The sequence below is a fragment of the Haliotis rufescens genome, unplaced genomic scaffold, assembly GCF_023055435.1.
Source record: "Haliotis rufescens isolate VD_foot unplaced genomic scaffold, xgHalRufe1.0.p SCAF_2, whole genome shotgun sequence".
Classification (NCBI taxonomy): Eukaryota; Metazoa; Mollusca; class Gastropoda; order Lepetellida; family Haliotidae; genus Haliotis; species Haliotis rufescens.
Genome location: NW_025963890.1, coordinates 66,168,150 through 66,185,628, shown reverse-complemented (window position 1 = coordinate 66,185,628; position 17,479 = coordinate 66,168,150). Strand labels below are relative to the sequence as shown.

The 17,479-nt window shown below is 37.7% G+C and overlaps 1 protein-coding gene and 1 long non-coding RNA gene across 6 annotated transcripts in view; one reads left to right on the top strand and one right to left on the bottom strand.

The window, feature by feature from the left end:
• Positions 1 to 17,479, top strand: part of LOC124134551 — a 37,969-nt gene that overhangs the window by 8,740 nt on the left and 11,750 nt on the right. For 2 of the 5 annotated variants that reach the window (XR_006861113.2, XR_006861116.2), the window contains one exon: positions 12 to 110. This is a non-coding gene — a long non-coding RNA (uncharacterized LOC124134551). Of the gene's footprint in view, positions 1 to 11; positions 111 to 8,412; positions 8,511 to 11,041; positions 11,279 to 11,746; positions 11,910 to 17,479 lie in introns of those variants that run through there. The other 3 variants (XR_007222342.1, XR_006861114.2, XR_006861117.2) reach the window with 3 other exon arrangements.
• LOC124134549 lies at positions 4,870 to 9,283 on the bottom strand. The gene is made up of 5 exons (XM_046499441.2): positions 9,121 to 9,283; positions 7,391 to 7,477; positions 6,101 to 6,592; positions 5,594 to 5,726; positions 4,870 to 5,048 (listed from the first exon to the last, which is right to left on the bottom strand). Exons 2-5 carry the CDS (start codon positions 7,470 to 7,472, stop codon positions 4,940 to 4,942), a joined length of 816 nt encoding a protein of 271 aa, XP_046355397.1. The 5' UTR covers positions 7,473 to 7,477; positions 9,121 to 9,283; the 3' UTR covers positions 4,870 to 4,939.

Sequence of the window (17,479 nt, the reverse complement as noted above, 5' to 3'; positions counted from 1 at the left end):
TCTATTTTTAGTGTCGTGTTGGAGATGAGCTGTCTCTATTAATATCCATATTCGAAGTCAAGAGGGAAGTTTCAAAACGTGGAGAATACCGGCTCAACTTGATAGTTAAGGTAAGGAGATCATTATATGCCATAAACAGCATGGTATCCATCGCAATGATGTAAAAACCCAGTATCAAGTGCAGTACACTGTATATCAAGCGCAGTATACAGTACATGCCAAGCAATATACAGAATGGCGCTGCGAGACGCGCTAGACGATCTCGGCTGCCTTGGAGTGGCACACTTGTTGAAGCGTGAACTCGTCAGTGTTTGGGGATTCAGATCTATTACAATGGAGTAAAATAAGGTATATTTAGCCCCTCTCCCCTCGAAACTAACCTATAACAGCAAATAATACTAAAGATAAACGCTGCTTGATTTAGCTTGAGAACTGTTTGATCCTCACAGTTTATTTTATGAATCCATGGGAAAGTCTACCATCTGAACACGTGCTTTATATTTCATGCATTTGTTTTATGTTATGCTTTTAATACATGTGTCATTACTATGAACAATGAATCTCATCGAGGTTTGGGCAGATAAGTATAATATGAAATAATGCTGTATTATATGAAAGCCTAATGGTGCCACTTTGGTAGCATTATTTTTTTGTTATAAAATAAAATATTCTCGTTATTTCAATTATTTTCTCGAAATTTCGAGTTTTTTAAATAAATATAAATAGACAGATAAGCGAAATTACGAGAAAATAATCGGGGTAACGAGAAAAACCAAGAAAAAACAACGAAATATCAAGTTTTTGAAACAAACTTGAAATAACGAGAAAAAATCCACGCAGCGAGAAAATAATCGAAATAACGAGGAAAATAACCGAAGCAACAAAAACAATTCGAAATATCGGGAGCTTAGAGCTTAGAGATACGACATGGTTTCATTTGAGATGACTATTTCAACAGGATATTTAATTTCGCTTTCTCTGTTTGTTAAGAATGTTGTTGCTCTTCTCAAGTACGTTATCCCTAACGAATAAATGAATGCAAAACCATGATTTTGATTGTCTCTCATGTAACTCTACAACATGTAATGTGACACGGCCGAGAAGACTTGGTCACGAGAAACACATGGCCTATTCACAAAGTTCACATATTATCGCGGTAGTTGCTGAACGTACATATTACACGGTGCACCCGTTTTACTAAAGAGACATGGGAGATTTAACACCAGGATACGCCATTGGGACTGAGTCCTCCACCAACACGACCACTCACCTCGTTACATGACAACAGGTTTACGGCTCCTTGTACAGGTGCAGATATTACATTACCGGGGGTACACCTAACTGGGCTGAAAGGGTAATGTTATACCTCTGCGTGTTATACATGTAGCTGCAACTATTTGTGTCCCATTCTTGATAAATGACGAAAGCAACTTTGTTATTTCCACGTATTTTTACTTTCTGTCGGCAAAGGTAGGTGAGTAATGGTTGATAAGTGACTACTTTTCTATACATAGCACATTTGTTGTCGTGTATTTTCAAGCTTAAGCATCAAAGTACCTGTTGTTTACTTTTTTAAATAGAATAAAATGTTTATACATAATTGTGCCAAGAGCCAAGAACCCCAACAAATATTTTAAATATTATTTTAATGATAAGTGATAGGCGTGTTAATGGGAAGGGGAAATCACACTATCCCACACAGAGTTGCTCGTTCACTTCCGTTTATGAACCTAGATGGAAAACCTATTATTTTGTCGTGACGTTGCCATGTAGGTATTGGCTGCTTCACCAGGATGAGCGTGGCCTGAACGACAAACGATCAATCTATTAAGCAATTCAATCTTAATCTTATGTTTGCCTAAACTCCGTATAGTGAATGACCTAAACCTACTGCACTCAGTAACAAAAGTAATTGTTTATCATTTATAAACCATACTAATGATATGGACATTCATACTTTCAGTTTCAGAGGTAACAATACATTTGAAATGTACGTCAAGTGTAGATACTTCGGATAACTTTTATAAATAGTATGTTCATGTACATAAAAATTCCCATGGCCTTAAATTTAGGACATTTCTTCAGAGAAATCAAAAACGGTATTGGATTTGTCGGTTCATATGGAATCGGACCCTTGTTCTTTCGTATATATGGACACTCTCATTATACCACGTTGTGATCGGGAGGATTTAAAGGAGTATATATCATATGAAGTGCATAATGACATATTGACATGTGTAGTGGTGGACAGATTGATATTATCCGAGTAATTTGATATTCACATTCACATACTCTACTACATGACGTACACGTGTCAGTACTATTGAACATGTTATACACGTGTCACATTCTATGCTACATGACTTACACGTGTCAGTGCCAGGAACATGTTATACACGTGTCACATACTATGCTACATGACGTACATGTGTCAGTACTAAGGAACATGTTGTACACGTGTCACATACTCTACTACGTGAGGTACACGTGTCAGTACCATGGAACATGGTATATACACGTCACACTCTATGCTACATGACGTACACGTATCAGTACCATGGAACATGTCATACACGTGTCAGATATTCTACTACATGACATACATGTGTCAGTACTATGGAACATGTTATACATGTGTCACATACTGTGCTACATGATATACACGTGTCAATACTATGGGACATGTTATACACGTGTATGTATAGTAAGCAGTTAAACCCTCTTTCGGTTCTAGCTTCTCCCTGCTGTGTGCGCACTTACATCTCTGTTCTTGAATACAACTGAACAAACAACATCCTCCCATGACATAGAAGAATGTTTGATTCTGACTGGTTAAAAAGATGTTTCCATTTTGCAACGGAAACACCTTTTAAATATATTAAACTTTTTCACGTAAAAAAACGTGCGTATGAATACACCGATAACGTATTTCGATTCATAAGAAAATGGGTGCCGATCTATCACCCATAGGAACTAAAACGTACCGATATTATTTCTATTACACACTAAGCCTAATACAAGTGAAATTAATAGACGGCCTCGTGTCTTTAAGAGGAAATAGGATTGTTTTATTTCGTATGTTTTCGGCGACGATATGATGTTCGGGGCGGTAACCCTGACTGTTTCAATGATGGGATTACAAGACTTTACCAAGGGAAACATTTTGCATACAAATGAAATGTTTATGGTTCAGTTAGGGACAAGTAACAGGCAACTTCGTCATTGAAACAACCAACAATGAAAGTAAAACATAACATTATAAAATAGTGTTTAAAAGTAGTCAACTCATGACAACATGTTGTTTGCAAACCTTTCTGAGATCGATATTCATTGCCATCTCTGTCAACCACCACCGTAAGAATTAGGCAAGAGGGGATTTGAAAGCCCACAAGAAAACACTCCTCCCTTCGAAAGGCCATGAAAAGAATGTCCCGATATCACTGAACACACAGCACAGGGACTTTATCATAACAACTTATCAAACTTTGTGAAATTAATTTCAGAACACGCACTATTTAGCAAATCATACACGAAACACGAAACAACTATCACATCATTCGTTTATTTACACGCCTACGTTGAATACTTGAAATCTTGAAATTGAAAGGGCAAATCAGATTCCCCCTGTCTAAATAGCCCGCTTGTCTGCAGCCTAAAAATCATACTGCTGTTCAGTCACACTCCAGATCCGTTGATATACATATTGTACAAGCAGGCTCGTTCCCAGCAAGTCTACAGGTTAATGTTGAACCACATCATAGATCAAGGTTGTCATCTTGCTTTGCGTTACTTGTCTGAGGCACGGAGAATGTAAACAACAACATTGGCAGCCATTGACAGTTGTGAGGTGTGAGTATCCGTGATGTAGGTCAAGTTCTGCCACATCCCTGTTTAGGAAGGAGAGGCATGTATTTTGAACTTGTATTATTTACCGGGAGTAATTGCCAACTAACTAATAAGGCTAATATTTAAAATACTAAGTAGAATGTTGATTAAAAACGTTTGTTAGAGATAAGCATTACCTCTGCAAAGGGAAATATATTCCATTTCCAAGAAATGACTTGATGAGTCCAAAGAGTGTGAAGCAGGTTGCGATGAAATTATAACAGATATGTTTGGGCTACGTTAGGAGCGTTATTTGTCAACTTCCTTGTGAAAAACTAAGTGTTTTGAACACTTATTTTGAACTCGAGAAGACTATGGGTATGAACTTTAGTAATATTTGTTGCATATACAACTACCTGTTATCCCTTTTCAGAATGTTCAGAGATAGAGAACCTTTGTACCCTGTGTAATTACGCGCTGCTAATGCGCTCGGTTCCAAATTAAAATAAGAGGTATCTACTCTACAGGGGGACTGCATAAAATTTCAAAACACTGTTGGTTTATGTCCTAATTGATTCATGACATCGTGGGGCGGTCGGGTAGTCTAGCGGTTAAAGTATTCGAAAGTCACGCCGAAGACCCGGGTTCGATTCCCGACATTGGTACAATGTGCGACAAGTCAGTATATTAAGTGAGTGAGTGAGTGAGTGAGTGAGTTGGGTTTAACGCCGCTTTTTACAGTATTCCAGTCACATCACGGCGTGTCAGCTTAATTTGGGAGGAAAGCCCGAAGTGATGCAGGTCTCAGACGTTTACCACTTCAGTGAAACCCACGAGCACGGGTATGGGGCTGACAAACCTAGAAACATGATCGGGGCGAACCGGGATTCGAACCCACAATCATAGGTTTCTGGGGTGCCTAAGGGACTAAACTCTGCACAGCGAATCGCGGCGCCTTAGACGACTGGGCCATCCGTGCCCCAAGTATATTAAGAAGCAGGGGGTCTGTGACCTTTCGAGGATGGAAAAAACAACTTGAGGACGTTTTCAAGCAGGTTCCTTTATTAATGATGAATTTTACGGTACAGGATATACATCAGTAATTATGGATGCATTACAACCCATCCATCACTTTTGAATTTGGGGAGCCGATTAGACTCTCCGTGTCTGGGGAGTTTCCTAACAGAACCCATTTCTTTTTCTGTGGCATGGTCACTTTCACCCTGTAAAAAAGTATATGATTACACACTTTACAGAATAAAAAAATTAAATTATCCAATCACAAGATTCAACATTATATTCTTATTAACCTCGAAATCATCTGGGGATGCCACTGCTGTAATGGCTGAAGACAGCTTTGACGCTTTTCATTCATTTGACATGTGTAGATGCAAATAGATGTTCTTTATTATTTGTGGTTTTTAAAGCCAGTGCAGTTGTGGTAATTAATAACTATACAGTATAGTAATGAACGACAAAGCATGTATATCAATCTCTCACTTTCAGAATAGTGAATGAATGCTGTTTTCCTCAGCTGTCGACAACATTACAGTTATTTCATTAAACGTAAATAAACGCATCTGAAATGAAAATGATGTTTGGGGCATATTCCGTACTAGAATCCCCAGTTGGGGTCTTTCCAAACGGTCAGGAGGTATCACCTGCTAATCGCAAACTGAATGAATTTAGTCTTGACATTGTGTGATCTAATGAATGCAAATGAATTGTGTTGTTTCTACTTTACGTTGTGTTGCCAGTATTGACATACCTGAAGATGGTTAAACTGATGACAATAAAAGTAATTACTGCAGATAATACAGCAACGCTAGTGGAGACCTGTGAGGGGATTGACCAACTGTCAACATGGGGTGTTGACGTCATTGCAGGGTGTTGATGTAATTCTGAAACATATTTACAGTACAAACACATTGCATGTGTTGAAAATAAGTATGTTGATACATGATGATATGTATCTTCAGTTATGTATTCCAAAAGTATTTGGCGGTCGGATTGCCTTGTGTTTAAAGCGTTCTCTCGTCACGCTGAAGACTCGGGTTCGATTCCTGACATGGGTACAATGCGTGAAGCCCCCGCTGTGATTTTGCCGGAATATTACTTAAAACGGCGTAAAACCAAACTCACTCACTCACTCTATCACTCTTACAAAAGTAAACAATAAGGAACAAAGAACTACGTATTGCAAAATATATTTTGATATGTGTGTTTATATTGTTTATGAATATACATTAAATCGATTTCTTGTAAAACCCCTCACCTGCTTTGTGACTGCTGTGAGTCTTGTTAATGTCACTACCATGTGTCAGGCTTGATGTCATTTTGTGTTTCGTCAGCGATAGGTCTGCATCAACAGAAGTGTAAGGCAAACATACTCCACTGTTTTTGTCGCAGCTTGAACAGGAATATGGACACCGCTGTAAGCATCCAGGTCCGTAGAAACCGTCCCTGCATTGCCCTACACAATCTCCAGTGTATCTCTCACACTCCCGACAAGGATACTTACATCTAGTACTACACGTTAACCCCCTCCACCCCTCCACACAACCCTCCGTACAGTTGACGGCTCTACCATTGGCCAGGAGGGCACACCTTCCATTCAAACAGTGTCCTCGGCAGCTCCTCGTACAGTCAGACCCATATAAGCCGCTGTCACAGTAGGAACATTCCTCGGGACATTGGTCTGGGGGACAGTAGTTCACACAGTCATCCTTCAAGAGTCGGCGAGTTCTATACACGCACTTGGTGTCACCTTCAAAATACGATAGTATTATGATTGAAACTATCCATATGTCCAAAACTGGGACAACAATTTGGTATTACTAAATTTGACATATTTTGAAAGACAAAGTTATTTGAGAGAGAAATGCATTCGGCCTAAACAATACATTACATACATGTGTTTATAATAGGGTGTTGATTGCAGTTTCAAATATCTTCGTTGTATATTTCTTTAATATACCCAAATGTGAACACTATAGATGGCATGTTCTTCAATTCACGTGCAATGTTTATAAAATAAATATGGTATATTACATTACACCAGTAGTGTGGAATTTGTCATGTAAAAATGGATTATAGATTGTTATTAACATAAAGTCAAAATATGTATTAATAAATTATTGGGTGTAATGGTACCTGGAAACCATGAATGTTTAACAGCTCCAGTTCGAGTACACGTGATATGCATTTGTCAACATGTTAATATAATATTCTTTCTCACTTGATGTGGTATGAGGTAGGTATTGCGTTCTCGAATTGAAAACCATACACTTTACACTGTAGTAATAAGACTTAAAAAATCACTTTGTGTCACCTGTTTCACCTCAATAAAATATACATTTGTAATAGAAATAAATAATGTTGACTTATCTTTCAGGATAATTGTTTTAGAAACAAAACACTTTTGGTCACTGCTGGAAGACAAGCAGTGACCAAAAGTGTTTTGTTTCTAACAAATATCACAACTACTCTGCCCCAACCCGAAATCCTAACCACGCACCCATTCCCTGGGTTTAATTTATGCCATCTAAAAATTAAATAATGTTACCATATTGGTAGAGGAGAAGGACATGCAGCACACTATTTACAAGGAGAGTTGGTGACGGTGACGTGGGTCCACTACATTTCATCTTGTCTGGAATAAATAAAACGCAACATTTATGTAAAAGATGTGCATGTATTAAATTCCAATGTTTCTGCTGAGTTTACTGAACGTTGACCATTTGGCTGAACGTTAGGGCTGGGTTTGAGGATGATTTTGGAGGGGCGGAGGGGCGGGGGGGGGGGGGGGGGGGTCGATGGGCGTTTGGATGTCAATATACTTAATCTGATTTGAAAAGAGAAGTACTAGTTTCACACCATTTAGTGCATTGTTATGGGTGGAAAATAACTTGTATTCATCCCACAGATAAAACATATGCCCCTTAAGATCAAGCGGGTATATGGGTAAATAATAAATCATTTTAAATTAATATTGCAAGAGTTTTGTGGTATCTAACACTTTCATTAACGTGCTATAAAATGGTTTTTAAATAAGTTTGCAATGCCATAGGTGAAGATGCCATAAAGGCCAAACCATAAAGCAAACTACAATGATATACGAATTATGACTGCGTGACAGATCCATATATATTTATTGTAATGCATAATTAGACGCCATTTTAGTGACATTAGTTTTAGAGAGGATAACATTAATAGACACACTGCATTGAAATCAGCAAGTGTGTTCATTTATAATTACCTATACATCTGTAAGTCACATGCCCCTATAAATACTGGATAGGACATCTTCTTCTTGTGTAAAATTCCCCATAATTACATCTAACCGAAATGAGGACATGATAAATGCATTGGTATATCGCACCCTAACCTTAACACACCGCCTTGTATAAAGTCCCCGTCTTATGCCAGTAGTTAAACAGCGCGTTTGTTGCGCTCGATGGTTGCGATATAAAAACTGTACAGTTTGTGATTGTTTATGTGCATGGTTACGTGAGCGGTATGTCAGGTTCCCGGGGAGAGATCAATTTCTTGGAAGGCTGTGACCTATTTTTCAAACGTTCTAAACGTAACGGCGTTGTTGTCTGGACATATGTCCCGTGTAAAAGAAGACTGTTTGGGTGAATGTTAAATCGCTGATCGGGAGCCATGACAGCAGATGTCGTGAGGTGAAATGGGGTTTAACGTCACACGCGTTCACAAGTATAGCACTTATTTTGCTGTGTGTGTGTGTGTGTGTGCGTGCGTGTGTGCGTGTGTGCGTGTGTGTGTGTGTGCGTGCGTGCGCGCGCGCTTGTGTGACACACCGGGATATAACTGGTGTATGTTATGGACAACGTGAAACGGCATAGGTATCGGTACAAAATGGCACAAAAACATGATATGTGTAATCACTATTGTCTGTTAGTAGGTAAGTGTGAGACAAATTGGTATCCAACTGTTCGTGGAGGTATAGATTCTAAGCCCGGACATCTTATAATGGTTTCATGAACATCCCCCGACTGTTGGTAACCTCGGTACTCCTCACACCTCTCACGATAGAGTTAAACACATTTCATATATACCTTTACTTTTCACAGTAAATGCTGGTATAACAGAGATACTCTGAAATATATAGATATACGAGGTAGTGGTTTAGAAAATGTTATTTGTTTCACAGCATCAGAGGATTACATTTAGATATCTCTCTGCAATTCTGCAAGACTGAACTAAGTTCATAGTGTAAGCTACTCGTGTGTATGTGGACAGCCTGCGGAGCACAACAAGACAACGACTTACCATTTGTGTGATAACAGTAACATCAACATTGGGTACATACGTCCGTTGGAGGTGTTAAATTACATCACCAGGAGAGGTTTTCGTCCTATTCTGACGGCCATTTAGCTTCTACATTCCATCCTGTCGTAGCGGTTCTATTTTCAGAACACATACAGACAGCCTAGCGTGAGTACATGATTATATAGTGGTAGTGAGTTTACTTATGTACGAATCGACGTATGCTCAGTCTCAACATTGATGCTTAACCTCGTTATGTTTTTTATCTACTCGTATACCTTCTCCAAGTATTTTCGTTTGACATAGATGAGGAAATTGACCACCCATTGTCGCAATGTTAATACATGTGCGAGGAGGGTGTAATCGATCACAACCATGTGTAAAGACAGGCTACTTATCGTGTATATCAACTGCACCCGAACTGCAATATTATATCGTTATATACTGTCTATTATTTCTAGTTTGATAATATGAACTGATTGCATTGGTCAGTTAACATAACTGTCGCATCACAGAAAAAAACAACATTTATCAATGTAGTATTCATAACAACAGTGTTCTGAACTAATGTATTCGATACCAACCCTTCGCTACATATCGTTTTGAATTAATTCTAAAAACAACACATTCGACCCAAAACAGCCACATATCGTTCTGGATCAAATATATTTTTATGTGTAATCCATACATGCAAACGGCTGCCTGGAATACACTTGGGTCTGCAATTAGTAGTGTGCGGGGTTTGGGGTTTGGGGTTGGGATAGAGCATGATTGGTTGGTTGGTTTGTTGTTTAACGCCGCACCCCGCAATATGCCAGCTATATGACGGCGGTCTGTAAATAATCGAGTCTGGACCAGACAATCCAGTGATTGATATCATGAGAATCGATCTACGCAATTGGGATCCATGACATGCATCAACGAAGTCAGCGAGCCTGACCACCAGATCCCGTTAGTCGCCTTCTACGACAAAGCATAGTCGCCTGTTGCGGCTAGCATGGGTTGCTGAAGATTTTTTCTTTCCCGGATCTTCACGGGTCCTGAGGTTCTGACATGTTAAAAACGGCGTTACCTCAAACCCTCTGTCCCATTAACGTGTCTTCGTGGACCAGTGTTAAAGTCTTGACACATGGTGTTATTGTATTCTATCTTTGCACCCCACCAGATTTATAGGTTGTTGTATAGTGCTATCAGAGAATGAAATCAAACCCATAGCACAAGAGAATGATTTACTCCAAACAAAAGAGATACAAATATACTTTTGTTGAGAATAGTCACTAACGTATGACCTACACAGTAACAGGGGTACATGTATCTTTATTACATTACGTTGTTAGTAACCATGAATTTTGTCGTTGCAGAAATATAGTAATATGACGTGAAATATTGAGTATACATTGATTGTGAGGTATTCATCAAACGAAGAAGAAATATAGTAATATGACATGTAGTATTGTGCATACATAGGTTGTAAGGTATTCGTCAAACAACAAATAAGAAATATAGTAATGTGACATGTAGTATTGACCATACAGAGGTTGTAAGGTATTCGTCAAACAAATAAGAAATATAGTAATATGACATGTAGTATTGAGCATACATAGGTTGTAAGGTATTCGTCAAACAACGAATAAGAAATATAGTAATGTGACATGTAGTATTGACCATACAGAGGTTGTAAGGTATTCGTCAAACAAATAAGAAATATAGTAATATGATATGTAGTATTGACCATACAGAGGTTGTAAGGTATTCGTCAAACAAATAAGAAATATAGTAATATGACTTGAAATATTCTGTATATACAGGGTGGGTTTTTTTCTTCAAAACATAGGGAAGCAATATATTAATTTGACTTGTTTATGCAGTAAACACAGGTTAGGAGGTATTCATCAACAACAAGGAATAAAAATAATAAGTATTATGACCATTTGTAATATTCAGCATACACATAATTAGTTGAAGTATTTCAGCAGTGTGTTTACTTGCCACAATAGGGTTTCCTAATATAGGCACATACAAACACGGTGGCCACTCCTTGTCAAGATGATTTCACAAGGACCCTATCACAGAGGACAGACGCAGCTGGAATCACACCAGAAGTGCGTTACAGTTTGAGCGAAAGGATACATGTTGGTGTTTTTGGGATCTAACATACAAAGTAAGAACACCCTACCGTGCCTTGCAGAACATTACTTCCAATATATAACGCCGACACTACTTGATAATGTTTTCTATTTGAAACAGAAAGGAAGTGTCTCATATTGCTTCCCTGTCGGTTTTTGCCGCGTCATGATGTTATGCATTGGTGTCGTATTGAATAAACTATCATCAATAGCCGTTATGATACACTCCATACAATAACACATGTACATCGAAAAGGTGATATTTCATATCAGTTCCTATATGTAAATGTAGATATCTTTTTTAAACTGATCTTCATGTCCTTATTTTGAAAGTAGTTCCGCAATGCCATGTTATTTCACTCGAGTGAAATATTGATTTTTTTCCAAAGAAATACATTTTTCTTCACGAAATACGTAATAAATGTAATAAAATATTTTATAGTCAAATTTGTCATGTTTCTGTTGTAGAGAAGGTAGTTATTATTTGTTCACGCGTTACTGTGAATAACTCACTTGTTTGAGTGCAACGTACAGCGGAGGGATATTTCTCCACACTGACTGCACAATACCAGTCATAAGTGGTGGCAGTGCGGTCCGGCTATATTTATCACCAACTCACTAGAGCAGGTTGAGGTGACACGGATTACAGGGAAAGAGCAACTCAGCGTATGTGTTACACATTAATCATAGGATTTACTTGATGTGCTGGTATTTTATCAAATGTCTATCATTATTTATGCTGGAGTAATGATTCACAATCTGGGAAGTTACTACCAGTTCACAAGTGTGAGTGTTAATCTTGCATTTTGGTCAGACGTTTCAAGGATCGAATCCCAGAAAGAATATTCGCAACCTTATGATTGTATTGAGCATGTCCATATCAAGGGAATATCGTATCCAGTAGCCTATTATGTTTTTCTCTTCTATTAATGGTGTTTAAGATGTAGGAATAGGTTCATTGTTAAAATTGATTTGTTGACTGCTAAATGTGACATTAGTCTCACATAAAAACTTAGTTGAATGCTTGTTTGAAATTGATGTTCATACGCATCGTCTTCACAGTGCGAAGTTTTGGAAAAACCTATCTAAATTTAGCCTGAGCTAAACTGGGCGATACCGGCCCAGAGTTAAGGGTATGCTTGCAATCACTTGGCAAAGAATTCTTATGAATACGATAAGAGTTTTATCGCTTTTATCTACAATATTCACAACGTTCTCTGTAACAGAATTATGAATTCTACTGTGTAATTAATTTGTGTTCGAATGGAGTATTGAATGTTTCCAGGTAAACAAATCAATTATTATCGAAGATAAACAGGATGTTCATACATTGCGCTGAAATGAGCGCAAGGGTACTCTTTTCGTATGAATATGGACTATTTGATATAGCCCCAAAATTCTTCAACTTCTTCAACGCGCAATGCTCCTATTTATATAAGCGCCTTTTTCTATGAATACGAATTACATTGAGAGGGTTGCTCTTTGATATGATAAAGTGCTGAAAGACCACACACACCTTCGCAATGATATGATTATTAGCTATGAATTGGTAGCTACACTTACAAAGGTTTTTTGTCAATATCATGCTGAAAAATACAACAAATCCAGTTTTATCTCCATTCTGGCATGACAACATTAAAACCTATTGTTAATAATATTTTTTGTTTAAGGTGGGTTGAGTCACCGATATATATTACCTCATATTTTGTTTATACTTCTTCATGATCGACAGGCTTAGAGTTTGAAGATGTACATGTTAGGTACTTTCTAGGTAAAACAAAAACGTGTCAGTACATGTCAATGCAGATACGGCTCATACTTTTATTTTTACTGTTTATTCAACTATTTTTGCAAGTAGTTAATGATAAAGTAACTAGAATGAACGTTCTTTATGTCAACCTTAGACCAAGACTCAGTCTCTGAAAATATATATTTTTGATAGAAACAAGCAACTATATCTAAATAGGAAAGGAGCCCCCAATTTAGACTTCAACCAATGTCTTTCTCTTTGGTCAGATTTTACGCATAATCTACCATAACCAAGCTGATAATATGTAACACGTTAATTAGTAATCACAAACATCGGTCGATACCATGTAACTAAAATGTTGGTATTTTTAGTTGGTTTCCAACACGTGAATGCCCCTTACTGTATTCCATACCGTCATGCGTCTTCCCGAAATAGTCTGTCACGTTGAAAATAACTGCGTGGCGAGAACCTGTGCTGTTTTATCCTTCAGGCATAGTACGATTGTTTGGAATTGCAAGGCTATTATATTATGGATTGGTAAAATAAATTAAATGGCTTAGCCTTACCATGAACTTTCTTGGCGATACTTTAGGTTGTGTTCATCAAACAACTTCCTGGATCAGGCAGTCTATTTCGAGTCTTTGTTCTTTTGGCCACGTTGCTGTGATCGTTGACGCGATGCGTGTATTTTGTTACCAGTTGTCATTGCAAACGGGGTCATAGCTAACTCATTCGCGCAGGGAGTGGAGACTACGCGTAGGAGAAACCATGTCTCGGGGGATTACTATAGATCGTAAACCCTCACATGAGGGAACGTCCCGAGAGGGCCGTAGCGTAATGGACGCTCAGTGGCATCTGATAACCTTGAAGATCCGTGGTAGATTAGGTCTTCAGCAACCCTTGTTGGCGTAAATGGCGACTATCCTTGTCGTAAGAGGCGACTAACGGGATCGGGTGGTCAGCTAATTTAAATAAGACCACACTTTTTTGTACTTGCTTTACAAAATAAAATATGCTAAATTATCAATTCATTATGACCATATTTTATACTCTATTTTTTAAAGAAACCTTCTTTACATAAAGATAAATATTTAAAGAATAGTACTTAAAGACATTGCAACAAACCGAATAATCAGGGGGAGACTTTAAACTGAGGGGGGCGCGAAATATATCCGAATTTGTACGGGGGAGAGTTTATTCCAGGACACCGGCCATAAATTTTCTTGAATCTGATAGTAAAAACATGCTTTATAAAAAGTAGGCACTGAAAAGGAATGTTTATTTTGTGAGTTGATAGCATTTATCATTAACATTTCAGATTTATAGTCATTATTCAAGAAGGGGAGATATGTAGATCTTAACTTGGAATACTTGTTACACTTAAATAAGACGATCTTATTAATAACTTGTCTGGTAAGACAGATAAATTCATTTCCTGTTGAAGATGTGACTTTAGTTCACTATAATTGCCAAGGAAATGCGAAGATAAAACAGTTTCTTTCACTCGCTTCTGAAATATTCCCATTAACACTTAAATGTTACCAATTTCCAATGCAATCCACACACAAGAAAAAACACATGTAAATAATAGATTTCTTACTTCAGATACCCAGTTATGTTTACCTTTATCATCCAACTGCTTTAACAATTTGAAGAGGATATCTAAATTCTTCCATTTTTAGTTACTTTATCCAGTATTTAACTACTCTTACTTGGCTATGCACAAACATATTGAGGCGTCCAGTTTCACCAATTGCTTTATTTGAGGTATGAGGTATGTACTTTTTCGATGGCAGCATATTATTTTGTTCCCAATATTTCCGAACAATACAGTAATATCAGTGCAATTTTACAATAAAAAATAGTGCATGCTGTTGCAAATGATATATACTTATTTTGAATAAACAATTTATACATAGGCATACGTGCTTTTGAAGCTTGAATAGCAAGTTGTTAACATGCTACTGACCATATGAATATAAAAGAAAACATTTTTCGATAAATGTAGGCTTCATCTATCACCCCAGGACCCCTGGGAACTAAGTGTCATAGTAGTAACAGCTTCTGGTTAACTGGTATTGAAACGGCTCTGTTTAAGGCTCTCCTTCCACATTAAACTATTTTGATGTTGGTATACCAGCCAACCAATAGTGGATAAGAAAAATAAAACAATTAATTGCTCTTCGCCCCTCCTAACAACAGGTATTTTCCTGTAAAAAGCCGTGAAGCAAGTGAAAAAAGAAGTGTGGCCTGAGGTAATGACGCATGACGTAACAGATCTCGTGGAAGAACAAACTTAGATAACACAAACAAGTAAATGTCCCTAAATATTTTCAAATAAATACTACCCCCACCCCCCACCCCCCTCCCAACACTCCCCTCCCCCCACCGCCACTACAACCATCACCACAAAATATAACTATGTTTAGAATATTGATAACAGCACACATATGGTTACTCCAGTGTAATTCACCACGACAATTAAAGTCGTCATTCGTATTGAATTCACCCTCCTATAGCAGAGATGACATAACAGTTGTCCAGAGTTAAGCATTCCCGAGTTATGCCCCTTTTTATTTCGCTTGTGCGCACCTCCCTCGTCGCGAATCAATCATATCTTGCACTTCATTTCACATCATGGGTTTGAAATTGTAATGTCTACATAATTCCAAAGTAAGAGGTAGATCTAGTTTTACATGTCCGTGACCACAAACAACATGATACTGCTGAGTGCTTCGTTAAACCACAAACAAACAAACCAGCGCCAACATCAGAACTATTCATCCTTCACGTTCATTCAAATACCCACAACGCAAAGTCTAAGATTACATCTGATTTATTCAAGTGAATCACAGATCTCTCAGCAATATTAACCCATCTAAGCTGCGTAAAATAATCTGCTATTATCACTAATTGTAGGGTGATATTAATCGTCTCTAAGAATTAAAGATTACATGTGGCACTATATAATGAGGATAATTCTATTCTTGTCATCTAAAGTAGACATGGAACTACAAAGTATTCAGTTATTAATATGTATTTTCTCATTGATTATCTTGATGAAATACTCTGCAAACCATCATCTCATTAAGGCAGACCGAAAGTAGTTCCATCATATTGTATTATTTTAACTTAAGCAATGCCAGCCTGCCAAGTAAGTGAGTGAGTGAGTTGGGTTTAATGCTGCTTTTAACATTATTCCAGTTATATCACGGAGTGCCAGCTTAATGTTGGAGGAAAGTCCGAAGGGATGCAGGTCTCAGACGTTTACCACTTTGGTGAAACCCACGAGCACGGGTATGGTGCTGACAAACCTAGAAACATAATCGGGGCGAACCGGGATTCGAACCCATAATCACAGGTTTCTGGCGTGCCGAAGGGACGCAACTCTGCACAGCGAATCGCGCCTTAGACGACTGCGCTACCCGTGCCCCCTCAGCCTGCCAAGCGCCGAATAGGCAGCATGGTGAAATTGCTCTGATGTTATTTTTCTGTTTTACGCTAGATAAACTATTCCAACATTCCTTAATTATAGCTAGCGTGTTGCTTTCAAGTCCCTGTACATTGTGTACATTTAGCAGTTGAAACATTGCAGTTTCTTATTATTTATATAATCTAGAAATTATGATTTAAACTAATAATTATTGCCATAGAGGCTTGTGCAAGTCTGACTTATGCTCTCCAGAATAGATTCATGCGGGAAACTCAGGCTTAAACATAAGCAGATTGCAACATCTATAAAACACTGCAAGACGTATTGTGACTCTAACCCTCACTTCAGTGGTTGCCAATTTCAGAGAGAATTGCCTCACTTAAAAACTTCTCGGTTTTGCTCGAAGTTAATTGTCAGATCTCATGTTTTTTGGATTCATATATTTTCATATAACAGCAGCCATGGAATGGAACAGACTACCCCAAAAGCATTAAAAAAATATCAACAAAACTGGATGCATTTTTGTAGCAAATGAATACTTACCTCTAAAAAGGTATCTAGAAAGCAAATAGTCAATGAATAAATACTCTAAAACATCACCGAGTTTCATGCCGGAGTTGTCAATGAGTGCAGCGCTATGAGCATATGTATGGAGTTTGGCGCGGTATTAATTTACATATTGTTACAAACTGCATATCAATTGATTTTTTCAGTTATATAAAATATTACATAATACTAATATTACTACTAATATTTTTATAAACTTAGTCATTTGGTTATAGTGACATTTCTTCTCTTGAGACCCCGAATCTGTTTACTGCTGTTTACGTTCCTCCATTAAAAAACAACACTCATAGTCTTTCAGTCGTTGTATTTTTTTCTCAGAAATCCTATTGCCACATTTCGCTTTTAGTGGCTATTGAATAGAATTATGCGTTTATCGCTCGTACTAGGTTTCTACTCAAAGAAAGAAACGCATAGGTGATTGGTTTCATTTATTTATAAGTGCAAACATTGGAGTTACATGACAATTAGGAATATCTGTTGTTCGTG